The sequence below is a fragment of the Cucumis sativus genome, chromosome 6 (genome assembly GCF_000004075.3).
Source record: "Cucumis sativus cultivar 9930 chromosome 6, Cucumber_9930_V3, whole genome shotgun sequence".
NCBI classification, from domain to species: Eukaryota; Viridiplantae; Streptophyta; class Magnoliopsida; order Cucurbitales; family Cucurbitaceae; genus Cucumis; species Cucumis sativus.
Window position 1 is genome coordinate 5907760 of NC_026660.2, and position 18501 is coordinate 5926260.

General features: G+C 33.6%; 1 protein-coding gene across 1 annotated transcript; it reads right to left on the minus strand.

Annotated features, from left to right (window-relative positions):
• Positions 1-900: 900 nt before the first annotated feature.
• Positions 901-16642, minus strand: LOC101208630 (myosin-6). Its single transcript, XM_004140536.3, has 39 exons — positions 16224-16642; positions 15092-15220; positions 14232-14375; positions 13907-14052; positions 13665-13821; positions 13495-13553; positions 13230-13389; positions 12939-13088; positions 12704-12840; positions 12470-12616; positions 12254-12355; positions 11136-11193; positions 10893-10994; positions 9608-9645; positions 9346-9472; positions 9042-9212; positions 8822-8953; positions 8113-8222; positions 7968-8028; positions 7379-7556; positions 7067-7272; positions 6712-6831; positions 6029-6127; positions 5666-5878; positions 5358-5497; positions 5023-5137; positions 4661-4705; positions 4477-4566; positions 4208-4378; positions 3409-3549; positions 3122-3307; positions 2848-2973; positions 2688-2758; positions 2511-2610; positions 2338-2394; positions 2168-2224; positions 1932-2012; positions 1764-1846; positions 901-1449 (listed from the first exon to the last, which is right to left on the minus strand). Exons 1-39 carry the CDS (start codon positions 16224-16226, stop codon positions 1335-1337), a joined length of 4527 nt encoding a protein of 1508 aa, XP_004140584.1. The 5' UTR covers positions 16227-16642; the 3' UTR covers positions 901-1334.
• Positions 16643-18501: the final 1859 nt, after the last annotated feature.

Consider the following 18501-nt stretch of genomic DNA (forward strand, 5'->3'; position numbering starts at 1 on the left):
ATAAGAATGCATTGAAATTAGTTGATCTTAACTTTTGTTGACATAGCAACTATTTCTTAAGATGGTGCAATTTTGTTCAATGAACCTGAGGTAGAGAACTCCTTATCTCTATCCTTTCTCTCTTTCTCTCTTCTTTTATCTATTTACTATCATTAACCATCAATGTCTTTTATTTTGTCATTGTTGTTTGTCACAGTCCTTAATAGAACAAGCATTTGTTCCACAATTACGCTAGATTTGGAACAAATAGATCATTATTATTCCAAATCTAAGAAATCACGTATTTGAATGGATGTGATGATGGCAACCTTCAGAAAACAACAACAGACAATGACAGTAGGGGGAAAATGAGAGGAAGGAGATTGCCACATTAGCCTCCTGTGAGCAAAATTGTCACTTCATCAAAAGTTTAAACAATGTTAGTACTTTATTAAGTCAACTTATATTGAGGAGAGGAGAGCAGAGCAGAGCAGAGTCGATTTAGAACCTTGATCGTTTTGAAAATTTTGATTTTGATGCCATAGTTTGCGTACTTGAAACTTTTTAGCATAAGAGTCAACAAAATCTCGACTCAATTGTATGAACTTATACCTTTAAATTATGTTATCATGCTCGATTTAATAACTCATTTTAGTAACTAACCAAAACCATATGTAGTTTTAGTTGTGATGCCATGTTTGAATCTACATTTAACAAAATGAATGATTTGAACAATCACAAAATTAAAAAAGAAACAATTGAGCTCAGAAACATAATCTAAGAACTATTTTTTAAGTGAGAAAACATAGAGAAAAAGTGATGATTTAATTTTCTTGAGTTTCATTAATAACTAAAAACAAATATCAATTAAAACCAAAACAACTCTTAGCCAAAAATATCAACAAAAAAAAAGCATTTAAATAGAAAAGTTGCCTCATCTCATCACCAAGAAATGTTCCTATTATTTTTTTTACCAAATTTATACAAACTTGATATTGATCTCCTTTATACAATGAAATGTGGGTGGAGAGAACAATGTCTCAACCACCAAAAAAGAAACAAAAAAAAATACAATATAATGTAATGCAAAACCTTCTAACTTTGGTATAAAATTGAAGCCAATGGTGGCATAAGAAACAATAAAAATAATACACACACTATACCCAAAATTATAATTATCCCCCAACTCCTCAGTCCCAGAGTGAAGAAGAATGTACACTATATCAAACCCAGATTGAATGAATAAATAAATTTCGAAGGAGAGGGACCTTTCTTTGTGGGAGGATACAAAAACAGCATTTCTGTTCTGATCTGCTCAACAGAAATGTAACAACCTACTCGACCCCTTCTCAGCCTTACTCGTGTAAAAATTGGAAGGCTGGGTTCTCAAGTAGTTCGTCGGCTGGCTTCACGCCCGAGAAATCTTTCTCTTGCAGTGAGTTCGATAGGTCTTCGACCGAGAATGGGATGCTGAAAGTGGTTCATGTTAGTAAGTAAGATTGTGAAACATGGCACTATAGTTGAAAAACTACCACAAGGGAAGGATGGAAAATAGAAAATGTGCATTTAAAATGGAAGAATGAAAAATCAAGTAAAGATTGAGTGTGTCTAGCTTCATGATAGGCGATGGCTTGTCGGATAGAGTCTCGCTCAACTAGTTCGATATTAGTCCTTGTAATGTTATATATATATTTTTTTATAAAAACTTGTAATGCAACATTCTTTAAAAAAATAATATTAAAAACCAATTGTTAGGACTTGTTTGATAACCATTTCAGACTTACCTGGAATTGTCATCCAATAGGAAGGAACTGCTGACTGCATTGTTGGAGTCCTCTGTCATGAGCACTCTCATACTAGATATTACCTATTTTCACATATCAAAAGTTATAATGAGCAACATTTACTTTATAGAAAATCATTTCATGAATCGACATAAAGAAACCACTCACATCGGGCGATACACTTCGAGTGTTATAGTTGTCATCCCAGTAGAGTGTGCATATTCTATAAAGTTGCTGGACACTCAGGATCTAAACCAGATAAACATAGACTTTGTGTTAGATTTCTTAAAGGGCAGTAAAGATTCTGAAATTTGAAAGCATCATTGTCATAATTCCAGAGCTCAATAATAGCAAGTATGCATTCATAGATAAATAAGTGAAAGGGGAGAGAGAGAGAGAGTTACAGGGCAAAGATCATTGGTGATTTCATCATAGGAAATTCTGTACTTTTGATGTATAACCTGTAATCAAGAGCATTAACAAGTAAGAAAACAATATGCTAAATATAACTATATGCATTTGTTGGTGACACGGTAAAATTTTATGTTTCTAAGAGTGAAGTAAAATATCATACCAAGAAGCCAACAGCTTGTCTTATGTGTTTAAGCTCATCCCAAGAAGCACCAGCATACTGTAAAAGATTTAAATTTAGAAAGCAAAAGAAATTAGACGTCTGTGCTAAAATTGCACCAAATAAAAGACTAATCTCAAAATTTTACTTCTTTATCGAAAAGGGAAATTAAGTACCTCCTCTTTTGCCTGGCAGCACCAGAGCTCCAACTCAGCTAACCCAGATTTTACATATTCTCCATTGCTGAATGTACAACATTCTCGACGAAGGAGGAGGCTAAAAGGAAATAACACTGTTGTTAACATAATTTCCTCTTAGCATGAACTATTGAAGATATGGGATCAATGGCTTACCTATTGAAGAGTTGAACATTAATATACGAAAAGTTTTGAACAAAGACATTCTGGATAAGAATTTGCGGAACCTGAAACCACAATGATAATTAAATTCATGAGAAACACGTGCACAACATTCAACATGATGAAGTTGAAAGATTCCAAAAAGTAGCCATACAAAATTTTCTTTCAATGTACAGAGAAGCAAGTTAAGGCTTTCTATGATGCTCTGCCAGTGATTTGTTTGAGTATCTTTCCCAAACGATCTTCCAGACCGTAGTACTCCTTTCGATATTCTTGGTGCCTAACAAGAACCCCAGTAAATTACACAAATGAGTAAACTTCAGAAGTATAAAAGAAAAGCAAAGCTTCACCTACAAAGCCATAAAGAACTTTACGGTTGACAAAACCCATGAGAGAGAAGAAAAGGCTGCAAGGAGGATCCAACTTACTTGGATACACATAGAAAGAAATGATGTCAACTCCTTTTTCAAGTTATCTCGGATAATTCCAAATATTTTTTCAACATATGCTGTCAGCTGCTGCTTGAATAGCAAAGCTGGATATTTAGCATCCACTTGACGCACGACCTTAAGAGCAGATCCAAGACTGTTGGAAGAAGGAGACGAACGAAAACCCTGAACAACCACATACCCTAATGTGTTAAATAATAGAAAACGAAAGCAGTTGTCTCCTAAATGAAGGCTCAGAAAGAACAGCAACAGTGAATCCGAAATACCATAGTCATCCTTCCAAATAAGGATGTTGAAGGTGGAGGTTTCCGGGGAGCACCAGGAGCTTTCAAGCTTCGTTGAAGCAGGAATAGTAGTGCAGATGTGTTTGACAACCAATAGGCCAGATGATCATTGTTTTCTTGATTCTGGAACTCCGCACAAAGCACAATGAGTTATTTAATATTCCCAAGCTAAGAAATCATGAATGAATTATAAAGAGGATGGGTCACAGGCTCAATCGCATTTTCTTCCAACAAATAATCTTAACTTTATTATTTTTTAAATCAAAATTGTTGCCACTCGTTAGTGATTAAGGAAGAGAGAAAACAAAAGAGATGATGCAAGTGTAAGACTCCTAGTTCTTGAATTATTAAGATTAGTAGTAGAATATTAGCATGGGAATTAGGAGGGGCCTTTTGGTAATTAGATAGTAGGTTTGTTAAGGTTTTTAGTTATAAATAGAGGGTGGGTTGAGAGGTAGGGTGTGATGTGAGCTTTCATAACTGAGAAATTTGGGAGAGTCTAGCCCTCTTGAAAGGCTAGTTGTTACTTTGTTATTTTTCTTTATTAAATTAGAACATATTTCAATACATACTACATATAAATCAATATTTGATTGTTCTCGAGTTCATTATGTGTTCTTGAGGTGTTTCTAGCTAGGAAGGATCCTAACAATAAGCAAATGAGGTGAAAAGGTAAGTTCTCATTGTCTTTTACGACGATTGATGAAGCCAGGATCCCTACTTTTTATAGGATAGTAAACAGCGTAATTTGAACAAACAGGGAAGAAACTAATCCAGATACCTCTATTGCAGATCCAATCATCTGAATTAGGCGATCAAATACACTTGTTTTTTCAGCTTCAAAAGATTTCCAGTGAAGAAGGCATTTATAAATGGTAAATGCAGCTACAGGCTTCCCATTACTAAACCCAATGTTATTCATGACACAACTGACAAGAGCATCAACGTTCTCCTGTACCAAAAATAAAAAATTAAGAATTAATGGCTTTAGAATATATCACAATAGAGAGAGAAAAAGAGTGTAGCAACCAGTGATTTAGAAACACGTACATGTTGGTGTTCAAAATGCGATCTACTCAACTTAATTTCAGATTCTGAGCTAATTCTCTTCAGTGATTTCACTGGTGTTACAAACTGCTCCTATAATTAGACATATTTATGAATGTCACATAATAAAAATAACATCATCCAGTAAGAATATAGAGAGAATAATAAGAGCCAAAAGGTGCATTACATCAATTCGATTATCTTCAACCAAATGGTTACCATTCTCCAGTTTCTGCAAAGAAAGGAATACAATATTACAATTCAAGAACAAGGAAGATTGGTGCAAAAAGTGGAGAAAGCTCGCAAAAATCGACATGAAACTCAACCACTAGAAGAGACCTAACAAACAGCATCAAACCACAAAAGGCCCAATTTTACAAGCTGAAATTTCTCCAATGGCAAAGGAAAAATATCTCTTATAAGTTCTCCAAGAGTTTCTGTTTCTAACTAAAAAAATGGATTTCCACGAGCACAAAGAGAAAATAAACACGTTATAACAAGATTGGTGGAGGAAGAAATGAGCACAAAGGAAATTTAAACAAAACTTACCTCAGCTGCTGCAATAGGAAGATGATCAGCCATTTTTTTTACTGGTGTTTTGAGGAAGGTCTGCTGCCGAAGAATCTGATTTTCAGATTCAATATTTGAGAACTTTTCTTCAAGCCTGTATATAAAAGTTCAAAACAATAAGGTTCTGGTGATAATTTATAAATTAGCTGAAATTAAATGAAGACAAAGAATAATAGCACACGGTTGCCTGACATTTAAGTTTACACACAGTAACTGACTAGCAATCTAGCTATAATATATTTTTTGGTTTCTTATCAAAAATAAAAAAGGAACAAAGAATGAAGTTAAAGAAGCTAAAGCCAAATGGCAAAAACCTCTGCATAGCAGTCTTTAATTGAATAATTTTTGTTTCTGCCTCCGATGCTTGCTTCAGCCTTTCTTCACTAACTCTATTCGCCTCTTCATACTTTTTCTCTGTTTCATCAATTTTCTTTTCCAGCGAATTTACCAACGCCTACAAGTCCCCACAAGGAAGTAACAATCAGCAGCAAAACGAACTCATTCATAATTGAAATAAATGTTCTCTTTTTTGGTCAAATAATTGAAATAAATGTTGAGATATTTACACAATTCATAGAAATCTGCATGAGTAATATAAGTTGGACATTTCAAAGCATCTTACCTTGAGCTTTTCATTTTCACTGGAAATTTTCTCGATCGTTGCATTATCAAGAACTGGAACCTCCTTCACAATTGGAATAATATCTGCAGCCTTCTTTGCAGCTTCACGTTCCTTCTCAAACATCGCTTTTGATTCTTTCAATTGAAACTGCATATCTTGCAAAGCAGATTGCAGCTTCTCATTTTCTTGTGTTTTAGCTTCTTCCAAGTCAGCCTGGAAATATTTGGCTCATTAGATTTTTTTTTTCTGGTAAGCTTTGAATATTTTCAGATTTGTTGAGCTTATTGATCCAACTTATGCAGATGACCAAGTCAAACCAAAGCTCACTAGACATGTATCCTATGACTGTTTAGTCAAGCTTACCCTCATGCGCTTCTCCAACTGCAGTCTCCATGTTAATTCTTCGACTTGCTTTTCCAATTTATTTTTCGCAGCTTGAAGAGCTCCTGTTTCCCTTGCAGCCTACATTAAAGGGAAATTGAATTCAACAAAACTCAGACGCCATATACTTGAAAATTTCAGGAAAAGAAAATAATTCACATTGAGAAAACAGCTTTTATAAACTACAAATTAATTCTTAGTTAAGTATTCTTCCAGTCACTAATTAAGGTACAAATTCGTGACAGTGAGCATTAACGAAACCAAACTCTTAAATAATGAATTCCAGTAGCATTGACCAAATTCTGTACTCGCAAAATAATGAATCGTGTAGTCTTTTCAGGTAGAAAAGGAAGTCCGATTACTTCAGAAGCAAAAACAGAGAAGAAGAGCCAATGAGGTTCTCAGCATACAGAACTATTTTCATGGCCAATTGGTTCGCATTATTGCTAACCCAGGAAGAAGAGCCAATGAGGGTGCAAATATTCAATTAGCTAGAATTAACAGGAAAGAAGTCGAATTGGAGACAAAACATTCTTGTTTAACCCATAACAAATTATAAGACCAGATGATGACTAAATACTCAGCAGTGCCTTTTCCTTTTGGAAATGATATGGAATATTGGTAAGTAGAAGGGATGAGACTAGAAAGAAACAAGGTGATCTCACCATCTTCAGCTTTCGTAGTTCCTTACGAGCAACTCTTCCTCTCCATGCGGATTGAGTGGTGATTGCTGCTTTCTTTAACTTCTTATAGTGCAGCTGAGCCAAATATCTGCGACAGTAGGTCTGCAAGACAGGAAAGGAAATCACTCAACCACAAGAGGAGAGATGGGTATAGAATTCTGCTCCATCGTGATCTACTCAAGGGAACTCAAAAAGGGAATATAAAATGACAGATTTTGTCTCAATATTCAAAGCTATGAGTGCAATCCAACAAATTCAGAATTGATATTTCTTTCTTTTCTCCTATGGAAGTTGATATAATAGGATTTCTGCAAAAAGTGAAATATAAATGTTAAACCTGGATAATAATTGCTGCTTTAGACCGTCTTCTGAACCGTAGCTCATCGCGAGCAGCCATTCCACGCATTCCAGTTTGAATAGAAACAGCTGAAGAGTATTTTTCTTTGTACGCTTTCCTGCAGAGATGCATGCGCAAATTCCTTTGAATCATTAAAGAAGAAGCTTCTCTCCTCAAACCCTTAAATACTTCTCGAGAAAGTTGTCCTGAAACCAACATGGATCAAAACTCAGTAATTCTTAGCTAATTACAAAGGACTTCTTATGAAAGCAGGTCTACCAGTACAACAGTTAGTTGATGACAATTTATTACCTCTACAAGCAGACTGCAAACGTATAGCCGACCTCCGAAGCAATACAAAACTTCTACGCGCCAGATAAGAACGAACCTTCCGCTGAATAATACTTGCTGATCGTCCTAAGATCTCAGTTCTGAGCGCATCAAGCTCGGCCATCTGACCAGCTCTAAGAAACACCTTTGTCTTACCAATCTGCCAGAATATGTTACATTTGTAACATAACACGCTATAGTTTATACTTTGTATACAAGTAGTTAAGAACACATAAAACTTATATAAAAATCAATCGTCCTAGACATAGTTTAAAAATTGAAGGAAAGGGAAGTTTATAACTGCTAGAGGAAACTTCAGTAAAGAAAATTTAAATGATTCCATAGCTGAAACTAAAGAATTGAGTCGATATCAAAAAAAAAATGTGGGAAATACCAGATTTAGAAAAAATATATGGGAAAAACCATTGAAAACAAAAGTTGGAGCTCAATAACATATCTCTTTCAAAAGACAAACGCAAAGTATTGAGCTTGTGAACAGTGACAATTAGTCTGCCAATTGCAACACAAGGTCACTTCAAGACCTAACTTTGATCTCTCATCAAACAATTACCTGGAATCCCTTAAGTCCAACCTTCTCTATAAGCCTCTTGCAAGCAGCGACTTCGTCAGAACTAACAAAATAAAAGTTGTAGAGTCAGAACCACCGATCATTAGACATACTCTGCAGTCTGAAGAAAGCTAAGAACCAATTATACCTCCCATCCAAAACTTCTGGAGCAAGGAGTCCAAAACGGTCAACAAATTCATCAAAAGTTTTCCTTGTTGGAAAACCAGCACAACTTATCCTTATTGCCTCCATGACTCCCTAATGAAAAGAAAGTGAGAAATAACATTTTGATAAAAATATTGTTACACATAAGATGTGGTTAAGACTTCCAGTGTGGCATATGCTTCAAGTTATCAGATTCATGCATGCTACAAAGTAAAAATGCCAATTTCTCTCCCATTACAGTGTGCCCAGCAGTGGTAATCACAACCAAAGATAACTTAAAGTTTGCTTCAGGGTATACTTGAAACTAGTATTTTCTTTAAGCATATCCTCTACGGGCAGTTTTTTTATTCTTTGTTTGGTGTGTGTGCGAGTGTTTGGGGGGATTAAAAGCAATGTTTCTGACTGTGTTTATATGGATGTAATTATCATGAGAATGATGAAAGCATTTTTAATTATTTAAACTTAATTAAAAAATAGACACAGTTCCTTGTACACTATTATTATAAGAGTTCTACTGCAATTTTTAATTTTTGTTTTCTTTTCTTTTACAAGGAAGCATAACTTTCAATATCAAAAGAAAGATTACAAAAATATGGAGAAATAAGATATCCACACCTACCAACTGGTTTCAAATCTTTTAATATAATACCCTTTATTCTAAAGAAATGATAATGTAAGGACCATATTCTTACCCCACATCGTAATTGTTGCAATATATTCTTATTCTCAAAGATAGCAGGCTTTAGAAGATTATTAGGCTTTACACATCGAATGTAATGGGGTTCAGTAGCACTTAGAGTTTCCAGCAGTGATACCAATTGTAGCTGCGAGAAAGAAAAATGAGCTCCTCTTAAAGAAAAAGACACAAACAACATCAAGGATCCCATTTCCTAAAAAGGAGCTGTATCGGACCTTGAAACGAGAACCTATTGATGAGAACTTTGAAGATTTGGATGATTCTTCAGCTAATTGAGGAAACAAACATGCCACGAAGGAGCACTTGGAAGCGCTCAAGAGTGCTTGGTGTTCAGCAACAACATAATCTTTATTTTTGTCTAGAAATAAATCAGTCTGATAGGTGACCTGAGAAATAATTAGACAAATTAACAAAGTTTATCAACTTCCAAGATTATCGCATATCTTTTATTCATGGATAAGGACCAGATTATAGGATATTGTGAGAGTATTTTGGGGGAGAAAGGGATGAAATACTCACATCACCAGCATAATGAGCAATTGTGAAGTCACTCCGGGCTAATTTTGGCTTGCTGAAGCGTTTATGATTTTTGAATGTCTGATACAACTTTTGAGCAAATGTTTCATGAGTTGATCTGGGGAACATACTGCAAATGACAAGCACAAGCTATCTTTTACAACAACATAGTAGATTATGATCAATACTCACTTCATGAACCGCACACACTAGACATGGACAAAAAAAACAAAGAAAATGATGCCAGAAATATCACTACGCTTACCATGCTTCATCCAGAAGGGCAATAATACCACCAGGTTTCTGAAATTGCAAATGATTAAGAAAAAGGGTTATAAAGATAACTCCGCAAGTGTTATGGGGTAATTGGAGAGATTGCTTTGTTAACAACTTACTGAATTATTATTGAGAAAACCAAAGATCAATTAGCAAGAATGAATATGAAAGCATTTAAAAGAGAAATAGAATAGAGGTACCAAATTATTTTTCAGAGGACAATAAAAATACAGCATATGATACTTGAAGAGACCTCACCTAATGATGTCAGAAATCACTTCTACTCACATCTATCTCTAGCATAAAAGCACTACTTGGAGACTGAAAATCATGTGTATAAGTGAAGAAGATGACAAGAAATGGAAGGGAACAAACATTTGATAGACATCAATACACAATGCCAAAGAGAACTAATCTCCACTATCCAAGTTATCAGGTTAACGTTATTTAATCATGCAGAAACTACATAAATATTCTCATATATTGTTCCACTGGTTCTTGAATGATGATGATGCCAATAAATAGTTTCTAACTTGGGGAAAATTGGTAGGTAGAATCATTCTTCAATGCCAATTATAAAGAGCCAACATTTTAAAAATAAGAAACAAGAAACTATACTTCCGTTAACAATTAAATGGATGCAAGAAGAAAAAGAACGAGTCCTGGCCATCAAAGGGAAAAATCTTTTATGTAATGCTTCAATTACCAGCATCTATACTGCCAATGTTGGAAATAGTGGTCTTGAGCCTTGATGAAAGCCCATGGGTAGTCTCGTGTTGCCTATAAATTTTCCTTTGCTCTCTTTTTTTTATATCCATGAGTGTCCAGACCAGCTTATGCGCACCTCACTAATCTCACAGGACAACCCGTCACCCTACAACATTTGGGTGTCAAGAAAACTTGTAGAAAATTAATTTCTAGGTAGGTAGCCACCGTGAATTGAACCTAGACCTTTTAAGTTAGTTATTGAGACTTTGTCTCCCTTTTTACCACTAGGTCAACCCATGATGTTATAGTTAGTTTTCCATGAGAGAGAGGATCCTTTCTTAATGACCATAGGGTACCGGGTCCCGTCCGAACACTCCACAATGCAACCTAATGTCAGCTTTGAGAAACTTGCTATATCCTTATTTCTTGTATATAATAATCTAGTCTTGATCAATACACTTCTACATCTTCGCTCAGTTTTCTTCATTCAAAACATCCCATCCAAACAATACAAAGTTTAGGAAACACTAGGGAAAACATTTTACTGAGAACCACACACTACAAACCTTTTCAATGAGATCAAGGACATCTTGATTATCAACAAAATCAATATAGCTCCAATCAATTTCTTCTTTTGTATACTCTTCTTGCTCCATCTTGAAAACATGCTGTTCATTAAAGATATAAGCGTTGTGAGGATATGCAGCAAATTTATTAAAAAGTAACAATAATAATAGTATAGTAGTAAGAAGAAGAAGAAGAAGAAGGCTGCAAGTTAACCTGAAAAAAATGAAATGCTTCATTTTTACCTGATTGAAATGCTGCTGAAGCTTTTCATTAGTTAAGTTGATGCAGAATTGCTCGAAACTGTAATATTTAAAGAATGTTGAGAATCAGATAAGAAACCAATGGGAAATGCTTCTGGGTGGAAAATCAGACCAAGAACTCTATCTTACATACTAGAGACCTTTTAAGCAATAGAAATACTAATTTACTTCATAGAGCACGGTTGTTTAATAGTTCTTTAGACATTTAATATCCAAATTTGTTTCCCAAGATTTCACTTTTTAAAACCAGAATCTATCTAACAAGACACTTAAAAGGTAAAAACAAATCTATCATGGGTTTATTAGTGTTCGGATAGGTGAAATTTTTACAGCTCGAAGATGAACTGTAAAACCTATAATTAATTTATTAAATAATCATTACATTACTATTTATTTTTAATTAATTATTAGATATAGATATACTAACTATTTACGTTTGTTAAATTTCAAATACCTTTATAACTAATAATTAATATTTTATATTATCTAAATATGTAATTTTATTATTAATATTTAATTTTATCATCATAATTAATTTATACTTATTTAATTATATTTAGTGATTAAACTAAAATGTTTAATTATTAATATTACTTTTAATAAATTATTATAAAAACATTAATTTTGTATTTGAATTTGTTAATGGGTTGTTTTCAAATATAGCAAAATGAACCAAAATATTTACAAAATATTGCAAAATTTCATCATCTATCAATGATAGACATGATAGATTTCTATTAGTATCTATCTTTTGAGAGATTCTGAAATTTTGTTACATTTGTAAATATTTTCAGCAATTTTTTCATTTGTTAATTAATTAAAATATATTATTATTTACTAAATGATACAGCATTTAAAATCAGCTTACGTTGAATTAACTAGTTTCTTTTTCCATCAGTTTTCTGAATTGTGTATTAGTTTTATTTTGATCGCTAGTTTGGCCTCTTCCTTTGCTTACTTGTGCAGTAGTCTCTTTTCATTTTCTTAAAGAGAAGTTTTGTAATTTGTTCAAAAGATTTATTCTTTTACAGTTAATTAAATTTTATAATTTTTAAATATCTCTGTTTCTTATCCAAGAAAAAGGCATACCAGATGAGCACCTGTTTGTCTTGAAACTCTCAAATCCGTAGATATCCAGAACTCCAATCAAGAACTTTGAATCAGGATCCTGGCCAATTGAATTATTAATTTTGTCCACCAGCCTGAGGGAAGGAACATTGAGCATATGAATCAACAACATAAAATGAAGTGTATCACAAAATGGAGATTGTACCAAAATTCCAATCGACGTATACTCCTTCAAAGAGAAGACTTACCAATCGAACAACCTTGAGTATACAATCTTTGCTAAAGCATCTCTGCTAAGGGCTGCAGAATTTGGATCCAGCCACTTTGTGATAGTTTCATCACGAGTGACGATCACACGTTTGCAGAGAGAATCTTCCAAGGCCTTTTCATCACACCTGGATAGGATTTGATGTTATCAACCTTTTGAAGATGTCATCACTCTTCCAAATTTTGGTTTTAATTCAAAGAAGTTACACACTTACATGAAAAGCTCCGCAGCAGTTCTAAGATGGAACCAAGATTTTTCATCTTTGGGAACAGAAGAATCCGCCTCCTTCCCTTTTGCAAATTCAATGTTTCCAAGATGAAGAATTGCAGCCACAACACGAAATATTCCATCCTGGAATGAAGCAGGAAAAAAATAAGAGGGAGAAAATACATGGTTATTTTTAAGAATCTCTACTTTTTTTCATAACGAAGTATGAGGTGAGAAATTACCTGCTCTTCCGAACTTATCCCAACAACTTCCATTGCTTTTCTTGTTGCGATATATTCTTTGGCATCATCAATTCCATCCAAAGCATGACAGTTCGATTGATTTAGATAATGGAAATCTTTTGGGTTTCCCAACTTATACTTCTTCACCTCCTTTAAGATTGAATTAATGAAGAAATAACTCAAACTAAGTTCAAATAAAGAGTTTCACGAGAGATCTTTTATATAAAGAAATAACTCAAACTAAGTTCAAGTGGTTGTGAGCTCAAGCAAGCAATCATAGGCTCCCATTACCTCAGGTGGTGCAGCACAAAGCATGTAGAAGCAATGATAGTTTCTCTCTGGATCAGACACCTGACAAACACGAGATCTTTCCAGCAAGTAAGTTCTGATAGCAGCTCCTGATATTCTTCCCCCTTGGTCAAACTGGATCTCCACAAACTTACCAAAACGACTACAAGATTCATCAAAAACCAAATACAGATGGAAGTCAAAAATGAAATTTCAAGCAACACTAGTTAAATTAGGAAATAAATGTTCCAAAGAGACATCTCCCTACCTTGAATTGTTGTTCCGAACAGTTTTTGCATTCCCAAATGCTTCTAAAACAGGATTTGACTGCATGAGAAAAGAAGATAACACATGTATGATGCATTTTGAAAACCCAAATACTAGATAGCCGAAATTTGTATCATGTAATCATGAAGGTTGATATTCAAATGTTCTAACCTCCAGAACTTGCTGCTCAACAGACCTCCCCTCAGAAGCAGCTCTCCCTCCCATATATGCAAGATAACGCATAAGCAACTTCGTACTTTCTGTCTTTCCAGCCCCACTTTCACCACTGACCAATATGGATTGACTCTTTTTCTCATTGACCATAAGTCTGCATCCAAAGGAAAGGAATTTCAGATAACCAAATAAGTGTAATTCTCAACGACAAATTTACAGAAGTGTTGTCGGAAGAATGCCTGTATGCAGCATCAGCAACTGCAAATGGATGTGGACTAAGCTCACCAAATGCGGCCCCTTTATATTGTGCCATCATATAGCTATCATAGAGATGGGGTAACTTTGTAAAAGGGTTTACAGCAATCAATATGTTCCCTGTATAAGTCTGGAAGCACAAGTTTTCATCATATTAACCTCGTATAAAACTTGCACATTGAAACAAAATAAAACTATCTCCTAATGCAAATTGCCTACAAGGCACATTAATATAAATTCTTCAACACCGCATTCCCTGAATGTGGGAAACCAGTATCCAAGAGTGAATTATTTTCTTCATATACTTACATATATTTCATTGATATCATATCTCAATTTCAAATTGTGTAGCACCCCTGGTTCGTGCAAGTAAGCCAACTTGGTCATGTCATCCACCCCACAGGGTGGCACTTCGGAATCTTTGGGATAGACATTAGCTGCTTTAACTGCAACCTATGAATGGGAAAGAAAGGAACAAGACAGAAAAGGAACAGATTAACAAAATTTTAATCTTAATCTGAGGATCTCAGTTACTAAGATTTCAATACAAGCAAATGGGAAAAGATACAACCATGATAGGTAATTTGATTAATGGGCTTAAATCCTATCTTGGTCCTCAACTTCAGATCAATTCTATTTTAGTCCATAAAGTTTCAAGTATTATGTTTTAGTCCCTAATAAACTTTGCAAAAAAAAAAAAATAAGGGAGAGAAGGAACTAAAAAGGTGCAAGTAAACTATCTATATTAGTCCTTACTAATTTTTCATTAATCAATTAAAAAAAATCTTGAACCATATGAAATCTAACACCTAATCCTCTGCATAAGCATATCCACTTTCCCCAAAGATGCATATTTGTCACCCAATTGAATAAAATATGTGTTCTTGTTAGGCTTTTGTCGAACAATTTACGAAAAGTTATTTGCAAGGACTTAAATGGTTGAAAACATAAGGGCCCAAAAAAAAGTAGGAAAAATCCCCCTTGAAAACTTAGGGGCCAGATAAAATAAAAACATAAATATTCAATGACCAAACAAGGATTATTGTAATAGTAAGCATTAAGAGTGTGTGGTGGGTTTGGGATGACAAGGAAATTGCCAAGAAAACACAGGAGGCTTTGTATAAATATCAAGAAAACAAAATTTAAAAAAATATATAAAAAAATCTCACCGTTTTCCCCGAGGTGCATTGGACCTTAATTTCTTCACCACGAATTTCTAGAACCTCTCCCTCTATCCAAGCTTCCTCAGAATCCTCCAACCAAACATTAGATCCAACTACAAGACCAGTAGTAGAAGCCTGCAAGTACCCCAAAGTTAACAAGTAGACACACAAGCGAAGTGCAAATTATGTCATAATTGACTATACACTACATGAGATGGGTAAACGGTCCATGTTTGAGGCATGTGTCTTGTTAACAAAGACAGGGTTGGAAAGGGTTTGAAAAAGTGGCAGATGCGCATGAACTACTCAGTGACAAAATCAACTGAATGAATGTAGGCTGTTGTACATGTTTCCCTGTCCATATAAGTAGTTCGGCACTAGCACTACAATAAGTCAAAATTTTCTGGTGCAAATATGTATGTCATGGAGTGGGAAAGCATTGCAAGTAATAAAACAGAGCTAGAATAATGGATCACATTGAAATCATTCTTACCACATTCCTTTCATCAAAATATTGTTTCGAGAGTTCGTTTTTCCAAAAGCGGAGAAAAATGACTTCATGTAGCAATGAAGCCTTACCAAAAAAATCAGAACTGAACTCTCAGTTGAATAACCACTTGACATTCATGGAGTCAGACAAGTTGAACTCCAGTTGACTCTTTGTCAAGATATGAAAACACTTTAAATAGGCTAAGATATGAATAAACTAAAACCATCAATCAACAAAACTTAAACAAATGATAATTGCATTGAATTAAACAAAACAAAGTTCCAACTCTTCGATAAACAAACCAGATGGGCAGAAAACTTCAATCCTAAAATCCTCTAGTAATAGCACGAACACGAACTAAACAAGCTACAGATAATCACTAAAACAGAGACGTAACAAAAACTAAATCTAAACCCAATGAAAATGCAATAGGAAGAAAATGTATACTGAAATGTTGAGTTTATTCTCCAACTCCAGCACAGATCAGTAATCGAAGTAGTAAATAAAAGGGACCCATGACAAGATTATGACAACAAACAATCAAAAGGAAGAAAGAAAGAAAAACCCCATGAAACTATAAGAAGAACCAATGAAGAAAATGAATCCAAGTGGGGAAAGAAAAAGTCAGAAGCAAAGAAAAACAAATACCATTCTATCAAAGCCTCTGATCTGATGAAAATCTTGAGGGGTGCTTGTGGATCCACCTCAAATGCGTTGAAGAGAGAGCAACCCAATTGAGGAAATGAAGAAATTGACCAAGTTCTTGGGCTGGTTGAGCTGGGTTTCAATGGGGGAGGAACAAAATCCAAACAAACCCCTTAAAAAAATGGGGGAAAAAAGAAAAAAGAAAGAAGAAGAAGAAGAAAGAAGAAAGAATAATGAATCAGAAGAAGAAGATGGAAAAGGCTTCTAAACTTAAAACCTCTTCAAATACATCAGAAATTTGTCTTCAAGAAGAGATTTAAGTCTTCCTCAGCTGAAGAAGAAGAAGAAGAAGAAGAAAATAATAAAAATAAATATAATGGAAACAGAAAAATTAAAAGCATTCGAATTTGTGTAGCTTTGTATTCTAAATTTCGAAATTACAAAATTCCAAATATGTAAATTTGCTTCCTTCCCACACCTTCAGGGATCTTGTCTTTTTTTTCTTATTATCATTTCTCTTAATTTTGTTAATGAGAAAGCAAATAAATAAATTATAAAAAAAAAGGGTAATATTATTAATTAATGAGATAATTAAGGAGAAAAAATAAAACGGGTAATGGAGGGGGTGGGCAAAATGACGGAAATAGCCCTGGATTTGGTTGGAATTACGGAAAGAAGGGAACGGCGGAGTCGCGATGATGTCTATATGAAAATCAAAAACGTTGAAGCGGTAAACTTTCGTCGGATTTGAGTCTTAATCCAATCAAACTCAAACCTTTTTCCATTTTGTTTTTCTTAATTTGTTTAAATAAATTATTATAATTATCTCACTCTTTTATTTATTTATTTCTTTCTTTTTTATACTTTAGTTTTAAATAATTACATTTCATTTATTTATTTAAGAGCCACAGTTAACTTTTAAATTTTGAATTATTTCTTTTGCTTTAGTTAAAAAAATATTTTGTTTTTCGTCTTCAAAATTGTTATACTAATAAAAATGTGGGAGATAAGAGTTAGGTTGAAGTAGAGTTTGATACTCTGAAAGCTGTCATTATCGAACTAGTTAACAAAGAGAAGTCTTTGTATAGTTTAAATTTGGGATTTTGTTAAAAATATCTTTGTTTAGAATATACATATCGTCTGGAAATATGTTTTTTTTGTATTAACATTTTCCTTAATTCTTGATGAACAACTTTTGGATAATAATTTATCGTGGTGTGTGTTTCACTTAAAAAAAAACTATATGGGATCAAAAAGTAAGCTTATAAAATGATAATATGTATATTATGAATCATAAGTGAGTAAAAGAGTGTTACCTTAGGTGGTTTTCTTTGTTTATGAATTTTGTGTAAGAATAGTTAAATTGTAAATATGATATCTGTAATTTGGATTAAGCTATAATTTTGTTCGTATGATTAGTTGTTAGGATTTTATGCATATTGTTTGACAAAATGTTTATAAATAGTCCATATGGAATGTAGTATGATAGCTTTATCAAATTCTAAATACTGAGTTAGAGTGATTTATCAAATCCTAAGGGATATTGTTCTGACTTTTAAAACTACAAGGACTATATTCAACTTTCTCCCAGCAATATAACAGTGACCAGATTTACGGTTGACCTACAAAAATTACATTACACAGTAACATCGTATAGTTACATTCAATAAAACTTTTCTGCTTTCTTTTGTTTTTTATTGTTGGTTTTTCAATTCATTTAATCCTTATTTTGTATAGTTCAATTTTGACATGTCAACAAGATGTTATAGTGTGCTAACTGCTAGATGAGTCTATAAAAGGTATAACCTATTACTTGGCTATTCGTATTTAGCTTACACCACTCCTATTAATTGTTATATCACATCATTTGATTATTTATGGTACATTTTTTATATTCACAACCGTTGAATTAATACATTTAAGAATTGTATTGTGATTATATATTGCTAACTGTGTGACCTAACGTAGACTACTGATAACTATAATATAAAGTCTGATCTCGAAATACAAACTTTTATAAATTTTAACGAACTATGAAATACAATTTAAAATATTTTGTTAGTTTAGATGCCCTATCAAATTTTGGGTTAAGCAGTGTTACTCTAACACAGTTTCTCTTATTGTATTTATTAATATAAATAAGCAAACAACTTATCACAAAATAAAGGCAAAGTTTTTAAATATACATTACAACCTACTCAAACAACCCGATCTACGTCTAAAATTTCAATACCTAAATATGTGTTATCTTATCTTTATATGCTTCTTAACTCTTGCCTAA

Excerpts from the sequence above, each read along its gene's own strand:
- LOC101208630 (XM_004140536.3), bottom strand. Across the intron at positions 9,213-9,345 it reads TTGCTCATTATGCTGGTGAT|GTCACCTATCAGACTGATTT; the intron begins GTGAGTATTTCA and ends ATTATTTCTCAG. Across the intron at positions 2,225-2,337 it reads GACAAGCTGTTGGCTTCTTG|GTTATACATCAAAAGTACAG; the intron begins GTATGATATTTT and ends TCTTGATTACAG.